This window comes from Bison bison, unplaced genomic scaffold, assembly GCF_000754665.1.
Source record: "Bison bison bison isolate TAMUID 2011002044 unplaced genomic scaffold, Bison_UMD1.0 scf7180017864239, whole genome shotgun sequence".
In the NCBI taxonomy this organism is placed as follows: Eukaryota; Metazoa; Chordata; class Mammalia; order Artiodactyla; family Bovidae; genus Bison; species Bison bison.
Window position 1 is genome coordinate 8,055,567 of NW_011494811.1, and position 20,083 is coordinate 8,075,649.

Sequence of the window (20,083 nt, forward strand, 5' to 3'; positions counted from 1 at the left end):
GAGCTGAGGACTTATTCAAATGATTCTGTGGCTGTTTCAAATGCTTTTGAAGTTTCCTACACTACTTATAGGATATGCAAAATAATCAGTCTTATTACTGTGCAGTGACACCTCATTTGGTCTCTAGTTATATTACCAATTCTCTAATAGTTTATTTCCTGGCTCTGATTATATGTATATTATATACATAGACTTTTCCAAACCAAATCTTCATACTCAAAGGGATGAAGATTTGTCACTTGTGAGGATATTCTAAAGAATGTGCTGTAGGCTCTGAAGGCAAGTTCTAAAGAGGAATTTCCAAGGGGCTTGCTCAAGGAATAAACATTAATCTTTTCAAACATAGAACTACTTCAAAAATAGCGTCCATGTGTGGATGAGGGTTGAAAATTTAAATATTTAAGTTGCTTTAATCTCTCTGTGTGTGAACCCATGCATACATGCATGCATGTCAATATGGGCACATCAAAGCTTGTGTTTTAAAGAAAAAATGACTTTAGGGCTCCCTTCGAAAGCCCATTTCTCAGCTTTACTACTTTGTGGGTGGGTTTTATTTTTTTGCCTTAATTGTTTAACTTAGTGCCCACGGGTTATAAAAAGGATTTGGATCATACAAAGATGTTGGCATGTCCCATCATATATTTCCTTACCAAATCATCAAACGTTATCATCTAGAGTTGAGGCAAAAGATTTTATTTAAACAAACAAATAATTATCTTTCAGAGCAGAAGTGTTAATTATATTTATGGATCTGTTAGTCCACATATTCTCTTGGAAATATTTTCCTTTCTCTTACTTGAAAATTTCTCTTGGTCAAGCAGAATGTAAAATGAGAAGTAGAAAGCAGCTGCATATGAAACAGACAACAATAAAGCTCTTCAGTATCATTACATTTCTGTGTCTTTGGGATAGTAATTTGGGTTTTAACATAGCAAAGAACAATCTATTTAAAACTATAAAGAGCTAGAACAATCTCTAATGTGTTTGGGAACTGGCTTACTGTTGGAAATTCAAACTATGGAACTTTATTAGCTTTCAAAACACTTTAAAGTCTTTTACAATTGCAGCTTTGTCTTATATATATCTGTTTTAATATCATTTCTAAGATCTGAAAGACCGGGGGCCTTCAAGGAAATAGGGAACAGTGACTTTCTGTCTTCCTTTTCAAGGACTGTTATTGAGGAGTTTCTGTCATAATGAGCCTATTCTGATTGCTGCGGTCATTTTGACATTCACACCTATTTTGTGACTTTCAAACAATAGTGGATTTTAGATATTAAAAAAATTAGGTAATAAGTGTAATTGACATCTACACCTCATTCCTCTGACTCAGAACTGGAGAAGGGTGTCTGTTTAAAAAATGACTTTGTTTTTTAAAGACAAAAAGTGGAGAGAAGAATTTTTAAAGGCCCCACGGAAACTTCCTGTTACATATGCAATAGTTCTATTGTCTTTTCAACCCTGGGCTGAATAACCACGTGGTTCATGATAAAGGCTGTTCATAGGACTGTTGTACCTGAGACCCTCTATTCACCAGTGTTTGGTAGAACAGGATGTCCAGGAGATGCCCACAGGGTCTTTCCATTTTGGTAAGCCCCCACTGCCGCCCTCCCCGGCCACGCCGCCTTCTAACCTGAGTCCCTATGAGGACGTAAGGCACGTGAGGCATGCAGCCCTTCAGCTCCGGGACCCACTCCTCCTGGACGTTGTGATACGAGGCAGGGTTTACGACAGAGAAGCAGATCAAAAACACATCCGTGTTGGGGTAGGAGAGCGGCCTCAGCTGGTTGTAATCCTCCTGTGGGAAGAGCAAAGAGTCTGTGTGTTTGTATTGCTGCAACAGGGTGAGGTGTGGCCCGGGTGGTTCCAGGAGTGACGCAGACTTCAGGTTCCCCTGCAGCGCCCTCTGACGCAGTTCCTTCCCCGACCCTGGAATCTGGTGATTCCCTGTATGACCAGAAGGAAAGGAGCCATTGGCCAGGAAAACACTTTGTTGTGTACAGAGCAATTATGAATTGCCCTCTTTTAAGATGAACTAAAAAAACAAGACAAAATGAAACAAAACCCTTAAAAACATTTAAAAATAGCTTTAGTGGGATAATTTACATACTATAAGGTTCATCCTTTTAATGACTATAACTCAAGAAGAATTAATGCGATTCTTGTGTCTATGGGAATTGTGTTGTATTGAATATGGATTTAAAGTAGTAGGCCAATGGCCAAAGCACAGAAATTCTCTCCTTATGTAATTTAAAAAAATTTGCATTGAAATTCAATTTAGAATAAGCTAACTAAAATGCAAAGCAACGAGTTGTTGCCAAAGCATACACCACAATATTTGAAGAAATATATTGTGTGAGGGGTTAGAGCTAAGAATTTGGGATTTATTTCTAAATCTACCTAAAAGCCATATTGTGACCTAATAAATAAGATACCAGATTAATGATTTTTCCCCAAAGACTTTTCAGACCAGAATATGCTTTGGTTGAAGAGCTTGTGGTTGCATAAGATGTTTATGTATATGCTATTTTAGTGGGAGATGATAGAGACAAAGAAAAACGTTGAATCATCTCAACTTTGGGAAAAGTCAGCAAGTACCTTTTAGTGTATATAAAATATTTTGGGAGGTTCCAAGGTAAAATCTGCTATTTTATTAGGTTTTATCTTTTTTCATAGAATTTGGTAACAAGTGCACAGTAACTTTATGTGTGTGTGTATATTTTATTTGTATATACTGTATACACATATTAATAATACATGTTCTCACATACCACAGTATGACACCAGTGTTCATACACACTACAGTATACTTCATATACATATACATACTACATACAAGCACACATTATAGATACATAGGTGCAGCCAAATCTGTATGTTCACACTTACACATATATACATAGAAATGGACAATGTATCAGTTCATTTATTAGGGTCTGTCCTTACCACTCTTTCTAACATTAAAAAAATTATAAAACATATATGCTCACTGTAAATATTCAAACATGACGTAAGGACATAGAATTAGAAGTAAAAGTTTGTTTCTATCCAGCGCTTTATCTCTAATAGTCTTTCCTCTCTTCCCAGATGGAGCCATTTTGTAACAGTATCCTTCTAAACTTTTAACATTTATTTACATGTATAACATATACATGTTTATTTAAAAGTTAATTGATTATATAGCTTAAATTGTATGATTCTTGCTTTTTTAAAAAAAATTATTTATTTGGCTGTATCAGGTCTTAGGGAGGCATGCAGGATCTTTATTGCATCATGTGAAAACTTTCATTGCAGTGTGTGGACTCTCTAGTTGTGACCTAGTTACTTGCTCCACAGCATGTGGGATCTTAGTTCCCCGACCAGGGATTGAACCCACATCCCCTGCATTGCAGAATAGATTCTTAACCACTGGATTACCAGGGAAGTCCTGATACTTGCTGTTTTAAACTTAATATGTACGGATATTTAAAAATATTGACCTCACTTTCTATTGACTCTAATAACATCTTTATTAAAAGGGGGTACACATGGCCATGTACACATGTGCCTGGGAGGAAACCCTTTGGAATGTCAGGCATGGTCATCTCTGGTTGGTCAGCATGTGTGTATCTGTCATTTAGTGCCCAGCACGTGGGCTCAGTACACTATTACTGCTTCTAATTCTATCACAGCCTAAGCAAAATGCAATGCAGGCTGGCAAGGATGCTGAATAATCCTAAAATCCTAAAAAAAGTGAACTAGAAACACAAGAAGTCAGTTATTGTGGCTCATTTACCACATTTCTATTAAAGCAGTTAATTGGGAGTTGAATATGTTGCTTAAAAACTGATTGGGGCCAGGCCTACGACTGCATCTCAGTCAAGTTGTGCCCATGTCTGTGTGTGTATCTGCATGCTGAGGCTGGTAGTGGTGGGAGGGCACAACATCTTTTATAAGTACCGCCTCCTCTGTACACAACTAGCCCTAAAAGCCAAACCTCTCCCAGGGTCTCTCTTCCCTCTCCCTTCTCTCTCACAGTAGCTGTGAAGTCCACAAGCTAAGAACTCTCCTTCCCAGCCCATAATCTATAGCTGTTCCTGACACCACCTGCTTCTTGTCACTTCATCCTCTCATCTGCATTGTCATAAATGGAGTAGGGGCTGTGTTGTTTTTTTCTCGTGCCCCACTTATATTCCATCCATAGCAAATATTCCATAAGTGCTATTGACTGACTGGATGACATGGGGTCTGCTGTGACCTGCAAATGAATACGTGGCTTTTCTATGGATCATTTATTGTAGTTTTCATAAGAATCACCTGGGGAGATTTAAAAACCTCCCGATGCCCTGCTAGCCAATTACCTACCTCTTCCTTCCCTACCCTGGGATCAGTGAAATCAGAATCTCTTGAGAGTGGGTTTGGGTATCTGGGTATTCTAATTTCACTGGCCTGAGGTTGGCATGGAGTTGAGAACAACTGAGTTACATCTCCTTGACTACCAACTGAAGACATATCAAGGGCTTATTACTAAGGGCCAGGCACTGTTTCAAGCTTTCATGCATGATCTAGTTGAATCCTCTCACTAGCCCTGAAAACATGGTACATCAACGTCTGAATTTCATAGAAGAGGAAATTAAGGGGTAGAGAAATTCAGCACTGGACCAAAATTACAGAGCTTAAACACCAGGATAGTGTATTTGGCCTGAATCCAGCTCTAGCTCTTAATTGTGAACATGTAATTTGTTTCAGCCCAGAATTTTAAGTGACAGATTAAGCATTTTCTTTAAAATTCACTTCTCTAGGAATCTTAATATGTATTGATGCTTTACCCAAGGATCTAGGAAAAGAAATGTTAGACTATGATGTGGGTGTAGTATCTATAGATCTAAAGAAAGGCCTGTCTCTAGGTCTGCATCTACCAGAAAGTACCACCAGATGGCAGCAGATACTGTATATTTAAAACCTCAAAGCCTAAAAAAACAACAGAATTGGGAGAAATGTCACAACTGGACAAATCGGGTCACAACTAGATAAGCAAATAACTGGTAGTCTGAAAGGATCATGTTTACTTGATTCTTTACCCAGAAACTCTCAAAGGAATTCTATTTACATTATGGGGAAGTTCGGAAGACCCTGGGTTGCTGATAGGTGGGAAGGTGACAGGAGTTTGGTTTTTTGATAATTTTCTCTCCTAGTAGGTCCAACTGGGTGACTTCTGACTGTGTCCTTCATTGGGCTTTATCCTGCTCTGTATTCTGGATCTCTCTTCTGTGGAAATTTTAGTGCTGCTGTATGTCCTGTGCTGTGCTTAGTTGCTTGGTGGTGCCCGACTCTTTGCGACCCCATGTACTATAGCCCACCAGGCTCCTCTGTCCATGAGGATTCTCAGGCAAGGATACTGGCGTGGATTGCCGTGCCCTCCTCCAGGGGATCTTCCCCACCCAGGCATTGAACACAGGTGTCCTGCATTGCAGGCGAACTCTTTACCACCTGAGCCACCAGGGAAGCTCAGTCCTGCTGTATAATTCCAATTAAAAAGATTAATTAATTTCCTACTGAATGCCTAGCATATAGCATTAAGGATGCTATAAAAACTATATAAGGTAAATAAGAACTGGAAATCTGGTGGGGGAAAAAATGAAAATATGGGAAACAATTCGATTTATGTGAAAGTGAGAGGTGAAATTTCTCTTGTCTTGTGTTAGTTTCTCAGTCATGTCCAACTCTTGTGACCCCATGGACTGTAGCCCACCAGGCTCCTCTGTCCATGGGATCCTCCAGGCAAGAATGCTGGAGTGGGGAGCTATTCCCTTCTCCAGGGGATCTTCCCAACCCAGGGATCAAACCCAGGTCTCCTGCATGGCAGGCAGATTCTTTACCACTGAGCCACCAGGGAAGCCTTGCTTTTAGTTAACTCTCTGATAATAGAATACTATAGAATAGTTTTTGACGGAATTGGGAAAATACAATTCCAAGGCTGGAAGAGGGCTTAGAGATCATTAGTGCAGTGGCTCCCAAAGGAGCATGGGCATCACCTGGGAGATCGTGAGGGATGCACATTTCCAGGTGCTGGCCAGCCTTCTGACGCTGAGGTTCTGGGAGCAGGGCTGCCTGCTCTGTGACCTAACGGGTCCTCTAGGTGACTCCATTGTAGACACTGAATGATTGAATCGGGGCCACAGAACAAGCGTACCATTACAGAAGGCTCACACCTGGGCTGGCCTGACCCATTTCAGCTCCTCTTCCCCACGGACTGCAGCTATAAAACACAGCAGGGGATTCAGGCTTAATATAAGTAAGTGTTCCCTCAGACTGAGGGCTGGGGACTGGGAGGTTGGGGGACTTAAATTTGTACAGCTGATAATTTGATTCCTTTTTTTTTTTTGCAATGGAGCACGTTTTGAGTGGGAATCCTTGGTGGCTCAGCAGTAAAGAATCTGCCTAATGGTGCAGGAGATGCAGGTTCAATCCCTGAGTGAGGAAGATTCCCTGGAGAAGAAAATGGCAGCCCACTCCAGCATTCTTGCCTGGAGAATCCCATGGACATAGGAACCTGGCGGGCTATAGTCCCTGGGATCACAGAGTCAGACACGATTGAGCGACTAAACCACCACGACCACGTTTTGAGTCTTGGTTGGATGCACACATGTTGAGATGATATAAAGGGTCAGTGGTCTATCTGGTATTTGAGTCCCCTTCCAATGTTGAAACTGAGAATGGAAGACTGCAACAGTGACTTGAATGGGGCTTCAAGGGCTAACATAGACAAAGAGGCTGGGGTTGGGGTAGAGAGAAGGGTGGGATGTTGTAAAGGTAGGCTTTTGAGTGCTTTTTACCCAACTTCATTCTGAGGGCAGGAGAGTGTTTGCTTTGAAGGCAAATCTCGTGTTCTGGGGGTAACTATGGGTGATTATCAAACAAGAAAAGCTCAGGAACAGCCTCAGCCTCAGCCTTTAGACAGCCTTTAGACAGACGGACTAAACACTTGTGTTTGAAATGTGTCTGCATCAGCCACACTGTGATGGCACAGATGGTGAGTAAGTGAAACCATTAGGCCAGCTCTCCTCAGACTTTGCATGTGTTTAAATTACCTGGGGATCTTGTCAGGATGCAGATTCTTATTCAGCAGCAGGTCTGGGATGAAGTCTGAAAAGTTGCATTTCTAATGGGTTTCCTGGTGGTGCTGGTCCTGGGACCACACTTTGGGGAGGAGAGGAGAGGTGCACTGAGCAGTCCCTTCACCCCTCCTCACCCCCATACCCACGTCAAATTGGAAATAGAAATTTGCTTCCAAGTCCTCTTGGTTTAATGACATTTACCCCAGATTTTCAGCATGGTCTCTCTTTTTATTCTCCCATAAGTACATTTGGATCTGTCAGGCTTGGTTTGGAAAATGTGGGCGGCACACAGAGGGCAGGAGTGCAGTTTAGTGCTTAAGAACGCGGGCTAGACAGACCTAGTCACAGGGTTCAAATTCCAGCCCTGCCTGTGGCTACTGTGGGACCTTGGGTAAGTTCTCTCTGCCTCAGTTTTCTTATCTGTAAAATAGGTTGATAATAGTATTGGCCTTAGAGGGTTGCTCTGAGAATAGAATGTGTCAGTGTTTGTAGACCACAGACCTGTGTCTTAAACACAGCAGATTCTTTAGTGGTTGGGAGGTCATCCTCCCTGCTGCTGCTGCTGCTAAGTCGCTTCAGTCGTGTCCGACTCTGTGCGACCCCAGAGACGGCAGCCCATCAGGCTTCCCCGTCCCGGGGATTCTCCAGGCAAGAACACTGGAGTGGGTTGCCATTTCCTTCTCCAATGCATGAAAGTGAAAAGTGAAAGTGAAGTCGCTCAGTCGTGTCTGACTCTAGCGACCCCATGGACTGCAGCCTACCAGGCTCCTCTGTCCATGGGATTTTCTAGGCAAAAGTACTGGAGTGGGGTGCCCTTGCCTTCTCCATCATCCTCCCTACAGCTCCATTTTTCATGATGAGAAAAATATGATTGTGTCCTGAGATTATTCTTAAGCAATAACTTGTCACATGGGTCAACTTCCTCACCCCCTGCCCCCGAGTTTGAACACTTCTAAAACCATATTAAGAGGCACATGAGCAAGAAAGTTTGAGTTGCTCATTGAGGAAGAACATTTGTTCTGAGGTTTTAGGCAGACAACATAGAGAGTTGAAGTTGGATTCCGGGCTCCAGAGGGCCCTTGGGTCAGCTAATAACAAACGGGAAGGCTCCTGTCCTTTCAAGTGGGCCCTGGGTTGCTGCCGTTAATGAACCCTTGGTGTACTTGCCTCCCTACCTGGTCATATGTCTCCCTTTCCAGCCCCTGTGGAGGTATGGGCGGTATGGGGATTCAGGGAGAGGGTAGGAGAAGGGTTTCAGGATTTAGGGCATTGAAGATGTGCCCTGACTGAGTGAGTGTTATGACTGATGGCTTTCCTACATTCATACAGTAATGGTCACTGGGGACAGCTGAGCTGCTGTGGTTTCTCCGTGACAGACACCAATCTGTACTTGCCCACAAGAGGACAGCCCTAATCCAGTGGTACTCATGTGCTGAGAACTCAGGGGTTTATCCTGCTGAGAAGCCAGGCTCCTGACACCAGGAGAGTCTCATTTCTCCCTGCAGCACAGCTAACTGCCACTTTTGCAAATGCTGTCTTTGAGATACGTCTGTCCTGGAGTTTGCCCTAAGAGGCTGCAATTGCAGCAGGGTTTTACTCACGTTGTTCCTGCAGGCCAGGGCCCATGAGAGGCAGAGATGAGGTGACTTAGTACCGGGACTGGTCCCACTCTAGGGTACCGGGTTGGGGTGGGGTGGGGGTTGCCTGGTTCTGGGCCGTGACCTGGGAGAGACCCCTCTCCCATTTCGGCCTTTCTCAGCCAGCAAATGTCCAGGCTTGCGGCAGCATCCCCCACCCTGCTTCCTCTCTCCCCTAGTCTCTCATGCAGTTGTTTAGTCACCAAATCGTGTTGGACTTTTTTGTGACCCTCTGGACTGTAGCCTGCCAGGCTTCTCCATCCACGGGATTTCCCAGGCAAGAATACTGGAGAGGGTTGCCATTCCCTTCTCCAGGGGATCTCCCTGATCCAGGGGTTGAACCCTCATCTCCTGCATTGCAGGTGGATTCTTTACCACTGAGCCACTGGGGAAGCCCAAGTCTCTCATGAACATGCTTTAAAATTGGCCTGTAAGCATGTTGTGAAAAAGTCAGCTCCAGACTCTGTAGTCAAGCGAAAGACCTGGGCTCTAGAAATCCCTCTCAGAAAGCCTCTCAGCCACACGCTACTGGGGCATGTGTTGTGCAGGCTGGGTGAAAGTGAAAGTGAAGTTGCTCAGTCGTGTCCGACTCTTTGCGACCCTGTAGACTGTAGCCTACCAGGCTTCTCTGTCCATGGGATTCTCCAGGCAAGAATACTGTAGTGGGTTACCATTTCCTTCTCCAGGGGACCTTCCCGACCCAGGGATGGAACCCAGGTCTCCCTCATTGGAGGCAGACGCTTTAACCTCTGGGCTACCAGGGAAGCCCTGGTGGGTAGGCAGGACCTAAATAGATTCGGCTTACATACCTGGGCCTTATCAGCCTCCCTGGTGTGAGCTGGGGCGTAACATGTAGAGTGACCCTGTGAAAAAGCCCCTCACTTCATTTCCTAACTGAATGTTTGGAATTCTGTGGAACAGATGAACCAGAGTTCTGAAGACTCTTTGTCTACAAAGAGCTCCACTCACAGCTCAAGTATCCATTTGTTTCAGGGGTTTGGGAAGAGAGCTAATGTTTGCCAGCAGCTGCCTCATGCTGGCAGTGTATGCATGCAGTTCGTTATAAACTGTCTTGAGCAGATGCTGGGCTGGCTGTGCGGTGCCAGAAGGTGTCTCAGGCAAGTCTAGTGGGACTGCGGTGGTGCCCGAGGTGACGAGGTGTGGCAAAGTGGAGGGAACCAGGTCAGATGGTTTTGTCCAGGGCTGACTTTGAGGGTAGAGGTAATATTTTCTTGCACTTTATCTTTCTGAACACGTGTGCTTCTTGAGGTTGTTTTTAACTGTGAGCCCTGGTTAACTCAAGACAAAGATGAGGGAGCCCTGTTCCTAAGTTTGTTCGTGTATGAAAATCTAATTATTCACAGCCAGATGGAACCCTATAGCCAGGTTCGGAGGCTTGTTTCTTTTTTTGCAGCTCAGGGAACAATCAATTGGTTCTGAGATTACCTTTCTTTCTTGTTATTAACTCTGATCAAATGAGTAATTTTGAATTAGTTCTAGATCTTCCTTAGTCATGTGACCTCAGCAACATTTGTGAGAATATAACTGAGGAGGTTATCTTCCCTGAAGCTGGGAATGGAAATTTTGGGACAATGCTTCTAAATTAAATTTGTCACAAAGCCTTACTGGCAGAGTTGTGAAGCCATGGGAATCAACTTGGGTAATGGTTATTTTCCACTGCATCCTCCTAACATTGGGAACAATGTTTCAACCAACAAAGACTCTAGTTTTAATGTGTGTATGAATCACCAGGAGATCTTCTTAAAATGCATTTTCAGATTCAGTAGGTGGGGGATGGGGCCTGAGATTCTGCCTTTCTAATAAGGTCCCTGGTGATGCTGCTGGTTGGCTGTCCAGCCTCTGAGTTCCAAGGTTCTAGAACAGTGGTTCTCAAAGTTATCTGTCAGAAATTTAAGTGTGTGGGCACCATCCCAGAACCGTAGAGTCAGCAGCTCTGAGAGGGGGCGCCCAGGGACTGGGTTTTAACCAGCCCTATATGTGATTCTCATTTCTCTGCTCAAGTCGGAGAACCACTGTTCCACATAATGAATTAAGTGAATCCTTCAGTGGAATGCATTCCGACACTTCACAGCCCTTTACTGCTCAAAGGTCTCCCTTAGGTCTAGCCTGCAATTGTTTTGCTTAATTACTCTGGTTCTTTACGGCACTATTTAAATCATTTTCAAAGGTCCTAATCTTGGAATTTCAGTTCTATAACCGACTTTAAGATATGTTCTGATTTCTTTTCCCCACATTTTATGTTCCCCCACCTTGTCTACCTCTAGGCTCTTTCAAAGCAGCTGGTGGAAAGCATTAAAGTGAAAGTTAAGTTGAAGAATTATCTGTAACCCATTTGTTGTTATATTCTATCAGCAATTATCACTTTCTCCTGTGTCAGAATTTTGGGTCAGTTTGGAGTCTAAACATGTTTTTTCCACTGCCTTAGAGTCTCTACTCCCATATTAGTATTATTTTAAAATTTTTCTAAAAAGATGGAGCAGTGGGAAAGAATACCTAAACTGCTTTTATGCAGTTTTGTTGGATTTGAAATTAAATAGAAGCCAGGGAGAGGCTGTTCTGAGGACAGTTAATGCACAGAAGCTGGCAATTGTAGTGGATTGCTATAGAATTAGGGAGAACTGGCTGGGCACAGGGCAGGGGGCATAGGGAGCTTTTTTAGAAGGCAAGGGAAACAGGTTTCAGAGTCAGGCAATAATCCTTGCTGTGTTGAACTCTTCAAACTGGATTATATTCATAAGATATGATTATGTATGAGAAGGGTGTACACTTTCTTTTTCAGGCTGTGAGTCCTGATGAATGGGGGTACCCCAGTGACTGTGTGATTGAATGAGAATAGGCAACTCCAGCCCAAAGAGCAGCCTCCTTCCATTGCTGGAATGCTTTCTGGTGGAGGGGAGTCAAGCAGGAGCTGCACTGAAGTCTGGTACCTTAGCACAGAGGAGCCACTCACTATTCCAATCTGTGTGTCTGTGGGCATCCTTTCCTAGTTGTGTGTCTTGGTATTGATGTGAGAGGTCTCCTCCACTTTCTGGTTCCTGAGGGTGGCTAAAGCACTCATCTGCCAGTGAGGGGAAACTAGATGCTTTTAGAAGCTTTGAGTCTGCTGCTAGATTTTTCAAGTTCTCCACTGCCTGGTTCTGCCTGTCTGTGGAACACCTGCTTTTGATGTTCCATAGACATTTGTATTGTCTGAGCCACCATCATCTGATGTGAACAGCCAACTCATTGGAAAAGTCCCTGATGCTGGGAAAGATTGAGGGCAGAAGGAGAAGAGGGCATCAGAGGATGAGATGGCTAGATGGCATCACTGATGCAATGGACATGAACTTGGGCAAACTTTGGGAGATGGTGAGGGACAGAGAGGCCTGGCGTGCTGCAGTCCATGGGGTCACAAAGAGTCAGACATGACTGGGCGACTGAACAACAACAGCAAGACATTTATACAGTGGTTCTTGCCAATGCATACAGAAATCCCAAGGAGAATTTTATTTATTATGACTTTTTTTTTTGTTTTGTTTTCAAGTTGAGCAAAAAGACGTATCTCTGGATAATTGTGAAAAAAATCTAGATAAATGCATAACTACATATAACAATTACCAGGAGACTCACAGTGGGAATAAGCAGGGTCAAATGTTTACTCCAAAGGACTTAAGATGTATGAATTTGGACAGACTGAACAACCCACTGTTTTTGACTTAAATAAATGAAACAGGATGTATGGTAACAAAAGCTCTGTCAAAGAAATTGGGTCATAGCCATCAATTACTTAACCACTGCCCCTCTGGCCCGTGAACTTATAACTAGAAACTTTTTGTAATGACATGTGAGATACAAGGGAAAAAAAGATAAGGTGACATTTTCACCCTAGCAGAGAATGTGTTAACTGGTTTAAGAATTGAGGGTTCTATTGCTTTACATATTGGTTGGCCAAGATCTCTGACTTGAAGAAATATTTCTGACAGAATGAGCATATTTCAAGAATAGAGAATTTAGATTCAACTCCAGTTGTTCAGGGGTTGACCCTCACTTTGGGAAACCATCCAGGATCCTGATTTTTTCTCCTTCTGATACTAAATCCATCTTTTTTCTATTCCCTAACCCCCATTCCCTATCTCTTTTTGTACCTTTCCACAGCTCATTAGGCTTTTTAAATAAAGAGTGGGTAAAGAATAAAACATGGAAAAAAGATAGTGGATGAAACTAAAATTTATGAAATTGACTCAGTAACCCTGGATCTGGAATTGGCATGGGTTAGAAGAAATTGGAACTCTTCACGAAATATGTGATTTTGGTTAGGGATAGTCATCAATCAATAAATGAATGGGTATTTGCTTATTAATACCTTGAATCTCATAATGATTTAGTTTCCTGTTATTACAGATATTTTTAAGATATTAAAAATATTTTGGTTGTCATTTGGGTATATGATAAATTCACCCCAGGTCATCAGAGGAGGTAATGTCTACACCATCAGTCCCCATTAACTTAGTCAAATGGATCATTCTCTGCCCTCCCAAACCCTTCATGAATCAAGATAAGAAAAACGTACCTGTCCTGCAGTGTCATACAGTCCGAGCAAGTGTTGCTTGCCTCCCACTGTCACAGTAACTAAGGGAGAAGAGAAAAGGAGAGTCTGTAAATGTGAGCTTCAATCAGGATCCTTCACATTTCTCTATGCCAGCATCTCCCTGGGCAGCAAGGCCAAGCATATGCCTCACCCATGTATATTCTAAACCAAGTTGACAGCATGATCAGCAAATGAAAGCCAACCTTGGGCTGCAGTGAGAGCAGATGGGCTGAGTCAAGTCCAAATTTCTCAACCAAGGCAAATACTGTTGGTGCCACTAGGGCACTTTGCAGGCTGTTCATTAATCCTGATTAGGCCCTATAATATCAAGCCCCTGAAGGAAAAGGATGCTGGACTCGTTCTCAGGTTATTTTCTTCTTTCGTTTGGTTTGAGCCACCTTTCAGGATATAGACTCATGTAACCAGAAATCTCGGCTTTTATTTGTTGTCAAAATGCTAAGAAGCCCTGAAAACAAAGGGTGTTAACCCACCTGCCTATTTCATAATTTATAGCAAAGCTGGGGCTTCCCAGGTGGCGCGGTGGTAAAGAATCCACCTGCCAGTGCAGGAGATATAAGAGTCACAGTTTCGATCCAGGGGTTGGGAAGAGCCCCTGCAATAGGAAATGGCAACCCACTTCAGTGTTCTTGCCTGAAAAATTCCATGGACAGAGGAGCCTGGTGGGCTACCATCCATGGGAATCGCAGAGTCAGACATGACTAATCACAGCAGGATCAGCAGGAAACCAAAGCTAATAGTGAAATGAGAAGGGCTTAACATTAATTGCAAAAAGTGTTTTCGTTCAATATCTCTCTGCTTTCGCTCAACTGATTCATGACAGTTTGAAACTTAGTTGCAGAAGGAAGTGTTGTATATGGGTTTCTTCTAACATAACTGAAGCATATGTATAGAGTGAAAAGTAGAGAGTTTGATTTACCCAGTAGGCTTATTGCCTCACCAAGCAATTATGTCCAAAAGTAAGAGGTAATAGAGGAATACCAGCCACTCTTTACATGGCTGGAAATGAAATAAAGTCTCAACTTGAAACTAAACTGAGATAGAATAGATTGAAAACAAGAGTAATACCATTTTCTTGGTAAATGGAAGGAACAAATTTAAATTTCCACAAAAACTTAATTCCTTTTTGGAAAAGGAAAGTAAAATATGAAGGAGAATGTGATTTTTTCCCTAGTTGATTAGGAAGAATGTACAAATGCTACAAATGCAGGGATTTATATTCAATATACTGTAATAATCTATAGTGGAATATAATCAGAAAAAAATAAATGAATTGCTATATGGTACACCTAAAACTAACACAATACTGTAAATCAACTATATTTTAATAAAAAATGTGCAGGTCCAACATAAAAATGATTTTTGATTCCCCCGTCATTAAGTGTTCAGGAAATGAAAAATAAATGGAATAGCAACCTTTTATAATTGCATCTCTAAAATATGCCAGCCAGATTCTCTAGTCTACTGCTCAGAGTTACTGATTGGGTACTGATGTGAGTTTTATTTGTTTTCAGGTTCAGGGGCTACATGTGTGCAAAGTGCTTCTTAACGGCTTATTCTTTGAAAAGCACCTGTTTAAAAGCACTGCCTCCCCAGACACTGGGAACAATTTTTCTAATCTTCTCAGATCAACATGTGTTCAGCTTGATAACATGGCGGCAGCCACTCAGATGAGCTTTTAAATGTGTGTTTTTAAGTGGTGAACTCAGCTCCGTCCAGTGCTAGTGACAACACAGAAGACAGGCGTTTAAACATTTTCCCTTCAAAAGCCAGGCTAGCGATGGAAATGAAGGCGAGATGGCGCAGCCCCCAGCTCTTTGTCCTGTTACATTTTCCTCTTCCTGCAGACTTGGAGCCTAGTCAGATGTTCCTAAAATCTGGCTAAATGATTTCTTTAATGGCCCATCCGCCACCTAGTCATGGATCAGGAATGAAAGGAAGAAAGCCAGCCATTACAACATGGAATTTCCTGCCTCTAGTGAGCCCAGTACACACAGGTTAGGGCAGCTGCTCGGAGACCCCCTGGGATAGCCCCCCGACCTACAGACCCAGGGCCATCTGTGGAGTGAGCACTGGAAGTTGCCTCATCCTCCTGGCCCCCCTGGGCACTGCAGATGTTCCAAAGTGATGGCTCCGACCTTCCTCACTGGAGCCCTGAGGATCATGCTTGAGTTTTCTCAGGGAACAAACGTTCCTTCCAGCCTGCTTTTCCTCAGACCTCACCCTCTTCTCCCTTGGCAGCTCTGACCGCAGGGAACTGTACCAGGCCCGAGGCAAGGGCCAGCCTGGGAAGGAAGCCTTTGGGCTGAGAGTCTGAGCCCCGTCTTTCCTTTCCTCTGTCCTTCCCTTCCTCTAGGGTTTATTGGGCTCCAGGACTGTGCTCAAGAGTTGGGAGTGTTTATGCTCCTGGGAGATACATCGTCTGCTGTCACAGAGCGTGGAGAGGAGGGTCCAAGGCAGTGTGGTGGACACTCTGCGGGGGCAGTAGAGATGAGTGTGGGAGCAGGCAGAAGGAGCACTACCACATGTGCACACACACACAGCTGAAGTGTGGTTCAAGAAAGCTTTCTGGTCTGAGCTGGGTCCCAAGATTGTCGAGAGTTACCCATGGTGCCCTGGGAGTGCTTCAGGAGCTACCCAGCATGCACTGGAGGAGATGGGGCTGAGGAGGTGAGCATGTGGGCTCAGGCCCTCCTAAGTCACTAATACAGGCTTTATGCTGAAGGCATTGTTAAGCTGTGAAAGTCCTGACTTCTTCTCTTCCCCAAAGGCAGTGAAAGAGAAGGAATTAAAATAGTTTTCTTGGGTTTAGGCAAAACGGCAAGAGGAGGGAAGATGAGGTTTTTGGGATGGAAGCCAGGTTGGTTCTGAGCTTGCTGTGCAGTGGCTGGCTGCTCTGTTGGGTCAGCTCTGCTGGAGGAATCCTGAGGGGACAGGGCGGTGCTTGTGCCCCCATCTCTGGAAACCATGTTTATCTCTCTTCTCTGCCCTTTGATTCTTCCATTTTATCAGAAGGGAGATGAGGGGATCACAGGGTTGATGATGGCAGACATCATGGGACAGACAGCCAGAGACAGAGCCAAGCAGTACTCAGACATTGTGGGATATGCAGATGGCTTTGTGAGTCCTTATCTTGGATTAGCAATGGATGCCTTATCGCTTGTCAACCTGGCTCTGTGATGCTCCTCAACTTGGAAATGAATTAGATCAGCACAGAAGGAAGGTGTGCTCTAAAATGATCAGAGGAAATGCAGAGAGGTTGAGACAGCAGGATCTTGTACGTCAGATGGTTCTGCTTTTGAATCCTATCTTTTTATTCACCATCTACGTGACTCTGGGAAAGTGACCTAACATCTCTGAGCCCCTCTTTCCCTATTTGTTAAGAGAGAGCATCACCCATCGAAGAGAATACTTGTGAGGAGGAAGTTAAAGGAGAAGATGCCTGGCACATAGCCTGGCCCATAGTATGTGCTGAACAACTGTTGCTTTCTCTCCTTGAACAATGGAGAAGGGAGTGACAACCCACTCCAGTATTCTTGCCTGGGAAATCCCATGGACAGAGGACACTGGTGAGTTATAGTTCATGGGTTACAAAGAGTCAGACATGACTGAATGACTAACCTTCCTTCAACAAATGCTTATTGAATCTCTTCTAAGTCCAGGGCCAGTCTGACTTTCCCCTCCCTGTGTATGTGTACTCAATGCACATATATACTCAATGTACATGACATGGCACAACAACTTTATAATATGTATGAACTGCCAGTCACTTTCTACCCTAAATGGTTGCTATTTAGATCAGTGTCTTGTGTTTCTGATCGGACAGGAAGACCCTTGAGGAGACAGTCTCCATAACCCATGCCCTACACAGTACAGAGCACAGTTTCTGACATTTGTAGTAGATGCTGAGTCCACAGAATGGAAGTGAAGCCTCAGGGGCAACACAGGCAGAAGGAGGCCCTTCAAAACCAGCAGAGCTGCAGCTTTGCAGCCTCAAGCTCCCTGGCAAGACACTAACTGCTGGGAATTGCCTGTAGCCAGTAAACCTGCCTGGCAGACAGTGGTCAGGCTAAAATCCCAGACCACCTTCTATTCTCAGAGCTTTTAGAATTGCCTTTTTTTTTTTTTAGAGCTTAGAGAGGTTTTAAAGAGAGTGGGTCATGTGACCTGCTAATGGCTCAGATGATTGTCTCAATAAAGTGTGAAAAACTGTCAGTGACCTGTTAAGTATGTAAAATGAAGGCCTTCCTCTCAAAATCCATTAAGTTCTTTGATTCCTTGTGTTTGCTCTTGGTGCAGCTTGGATGGTTAAATTTCTGAGTTGGAGTGAGTGAGGTGCTGATGAAGTTGAAGTCACGTTTGCTCTCCTGAGGGTTAGTTGGTTTCCCCCAGAGAGTAAATGTCCTGGCAGGATGTAAGCCCACCCCTGCCCCTCAGCCATTTCTGTCACCTCATGAAACCGTGTGTCATTTGCAAACCTAGATGAGGAAGGGTTGGTCATTCCCTGCAAGCCAGCTCTGACCATCAGTCCAGCTCATCAGCAGTGCTAGGAACCTGGTTCATAGCCCCTGCCCTGTTGGGTGGTGGACTGGTCATCTCATCTGCCAGAGAAATCTTTCGGGGTCAGTGTGATGAATATATGATGAATCTGAGAACTGGCACAATGGAAATGCCAGATCAGTCATGAGAAAATCTCCCAGTGCCCTTCCATTCCCATCACAAGGCCAGCTGTCTACATCAGGTCGAATGTACTCTATTTGGTGGGTAAGATAAGGCAGACCTGACTAGGTGTGTGGACATAATTCCATAGAGGTCCTAGGACTTCCTTGGTAGTTCAGATGGTAAATAATCCACTTGCAATTCAGGAGATCCAGGTTTGATCTCTGGGTCAGGAAGATCCCCTGGAGGAGGGCATGGCAACCCACCCCATTATTCCTGCCTGGAGAATCCTATGGACAGAGGAGCCTGGGGGGCTACAGTTCACAGGGTCACAAAGTGTTGAACACGACTGAAGTGACTAACATTTTCCCTTTCATTTTCACTATTTTGGAGGAAGTAACCCTCAATTTATAAACATAGCAGTAAACAGAATTTTAAGAAAGCTTGAAATATGCCCTCATGCAAATATAGACTGATACTATATCAAAGATTTATTAACTCTTTATGAGAGAATTAGATAAGAAATCTTGCTTGAAGAGCATTTTGAAGAACTGGGCATTTATAGGTACTAAAAAGCAAAACGTAATAATAAAATGGCTAGGTTCAATGGAAAACTGGTTGTTATCCTATGGAAAGATAACCTTTGGTGTTCTGTTCTCTTACTAAATGAATTATTTGCATCTTGACCCAACAAGATTTACAAGGTAACATGCAACTTTAGAAAATCTAAACTTTTAGTTAGTAGCAGCATCAGACAAAGGTGAATTCTCCTAGATTGCCAAGCCTTGAGGGAAGGGTGTTGAACAGTGCCCCAGCATGATGTTGAGAGGAGAGGTGCAGGCTCTTGGCTTTATGTCCAAGTTTCTGATGATTTTTCTTTATGTCTGAATTCAAGTCCATACTTAGCCTTCCACTCATTTGGTGAGATGTCAGGCAGGTCAGTAGGTTTCTCCCTCACCTGGAAAATAAACACATTGCCTTTACCCTAAAAGGGTCTGTGTGTGCTAAGTCACTTAGGTCATGTCTGACTCTATTGTCTGCAGCCTGCCAGGCTCCTCTGTCCATGGAATTCTCCAGGCAAGAATACTGGAGTGGGTTGCTGTGCTCCCCTCCAGGGGATCTTCCCGACTCAGGGATCGAACCTGCATCTCTTACGTCTACCTACACTGGCAGGCAGGTTCTTTACCTCTAGTGTCACCTGGGAAGCTAACGGGGTGTAGAAATCTTTATAAGCTGTTCCAAAGTCAGGGGTAATCATCACTATAATTTCTCTACCTCTGGCGGCTGCAAAAAACAGAGTTTAAATGAAAAATCTCAATTCTGACCCTTGTCATGCTTGCTGACAGGATATTTTCACTGAGGTTTTCCCTCTCTGACCTGACTGTTGCCTCTTGTGCTTCCTCCTTTCTAGAAGATCCCATCTGGGACTGTGACTCACCTAACCCCAGGGTCTGCTCTGAGGAGTTGCTTGTCTGTATGTGTTACGTGGTGTCTGCCTCACAAATGAACATGTTCATTCTTTAAGGAAGAAACTCAGAGGCATCTGGGATGAAATTCCCCTCAAATTAAAATAAGTTAGAAAATAGAATGAAACTAGAAACAGACGCTATGTTTTTATGAATATGAATGGTGGTGAATTTCTCCCTGGTGGGGTTTTATCCTTCCAACTTATGTGTTCCTCTTAAGGTGGCTTGAAAACCTTCTCATCTGCCTGCCAGCAGAGAATGCCTCTTGTTTCCTGAGGAGCAGCCTGTGTGTGAGTGCGCATGCATGTGTGTGTATGTGTATATGTGAGAAATGAAAGTTGTTCAGGCAAGTCTCTTATTTGCTGTCTTGGCGTGAGTTCCTGTTTCTGAAGAAGACTGAGGAGAAAACCAAACAGGTTCCCTGAGAATCCAGTAGGATTCTGAGCTGAGGATTTTCTTTGGTTAGGTCCTTATATTTGTCCTACAGTAATGAAAGTTCCATTTGTAAAGGGTAAAATACATCTGCCGTGCATCTTCCATCCCTAGTCATGTTTCCTTTTTCCCTTAGACACACCTATGTGACAGGGGATTTGGTTTGTAGTCATTTGGGATGGTAAT

At 43.6% G+C, this 20,083-nt stretch overlaps 1 protein-coding gene across 3 annotated transcripts in view; it reads right to left on the minus strand.

The window, feature by feature from the left end:
* Nucleotides 1-20,083, minus strand: part of RHOJ (ras homolog family member J) — a 107,508-nt gene that overhangs the window by 23,373 nt on the left and 64,052 nt on the right. For all 3 annotated transcript variants that reach the window (XM_010846812.1, XM_010846811.1, XM_010846810.1), the window contains exons 2-3: nt 13,305-13,363; nt 1,634-1,798 (exon numbers count right to left, since the gene is read on the minus strand). In XM_010846812.1, coding sequence (XP_010845114.1) covers nt 1,634-1,798; nt 13,305-13,363 — 224 coding nt within the window. The remainder of the gene's footprint in view (nt 1-1,633; nt 1,799-13,304; nt 13,364-20,083) is intronic.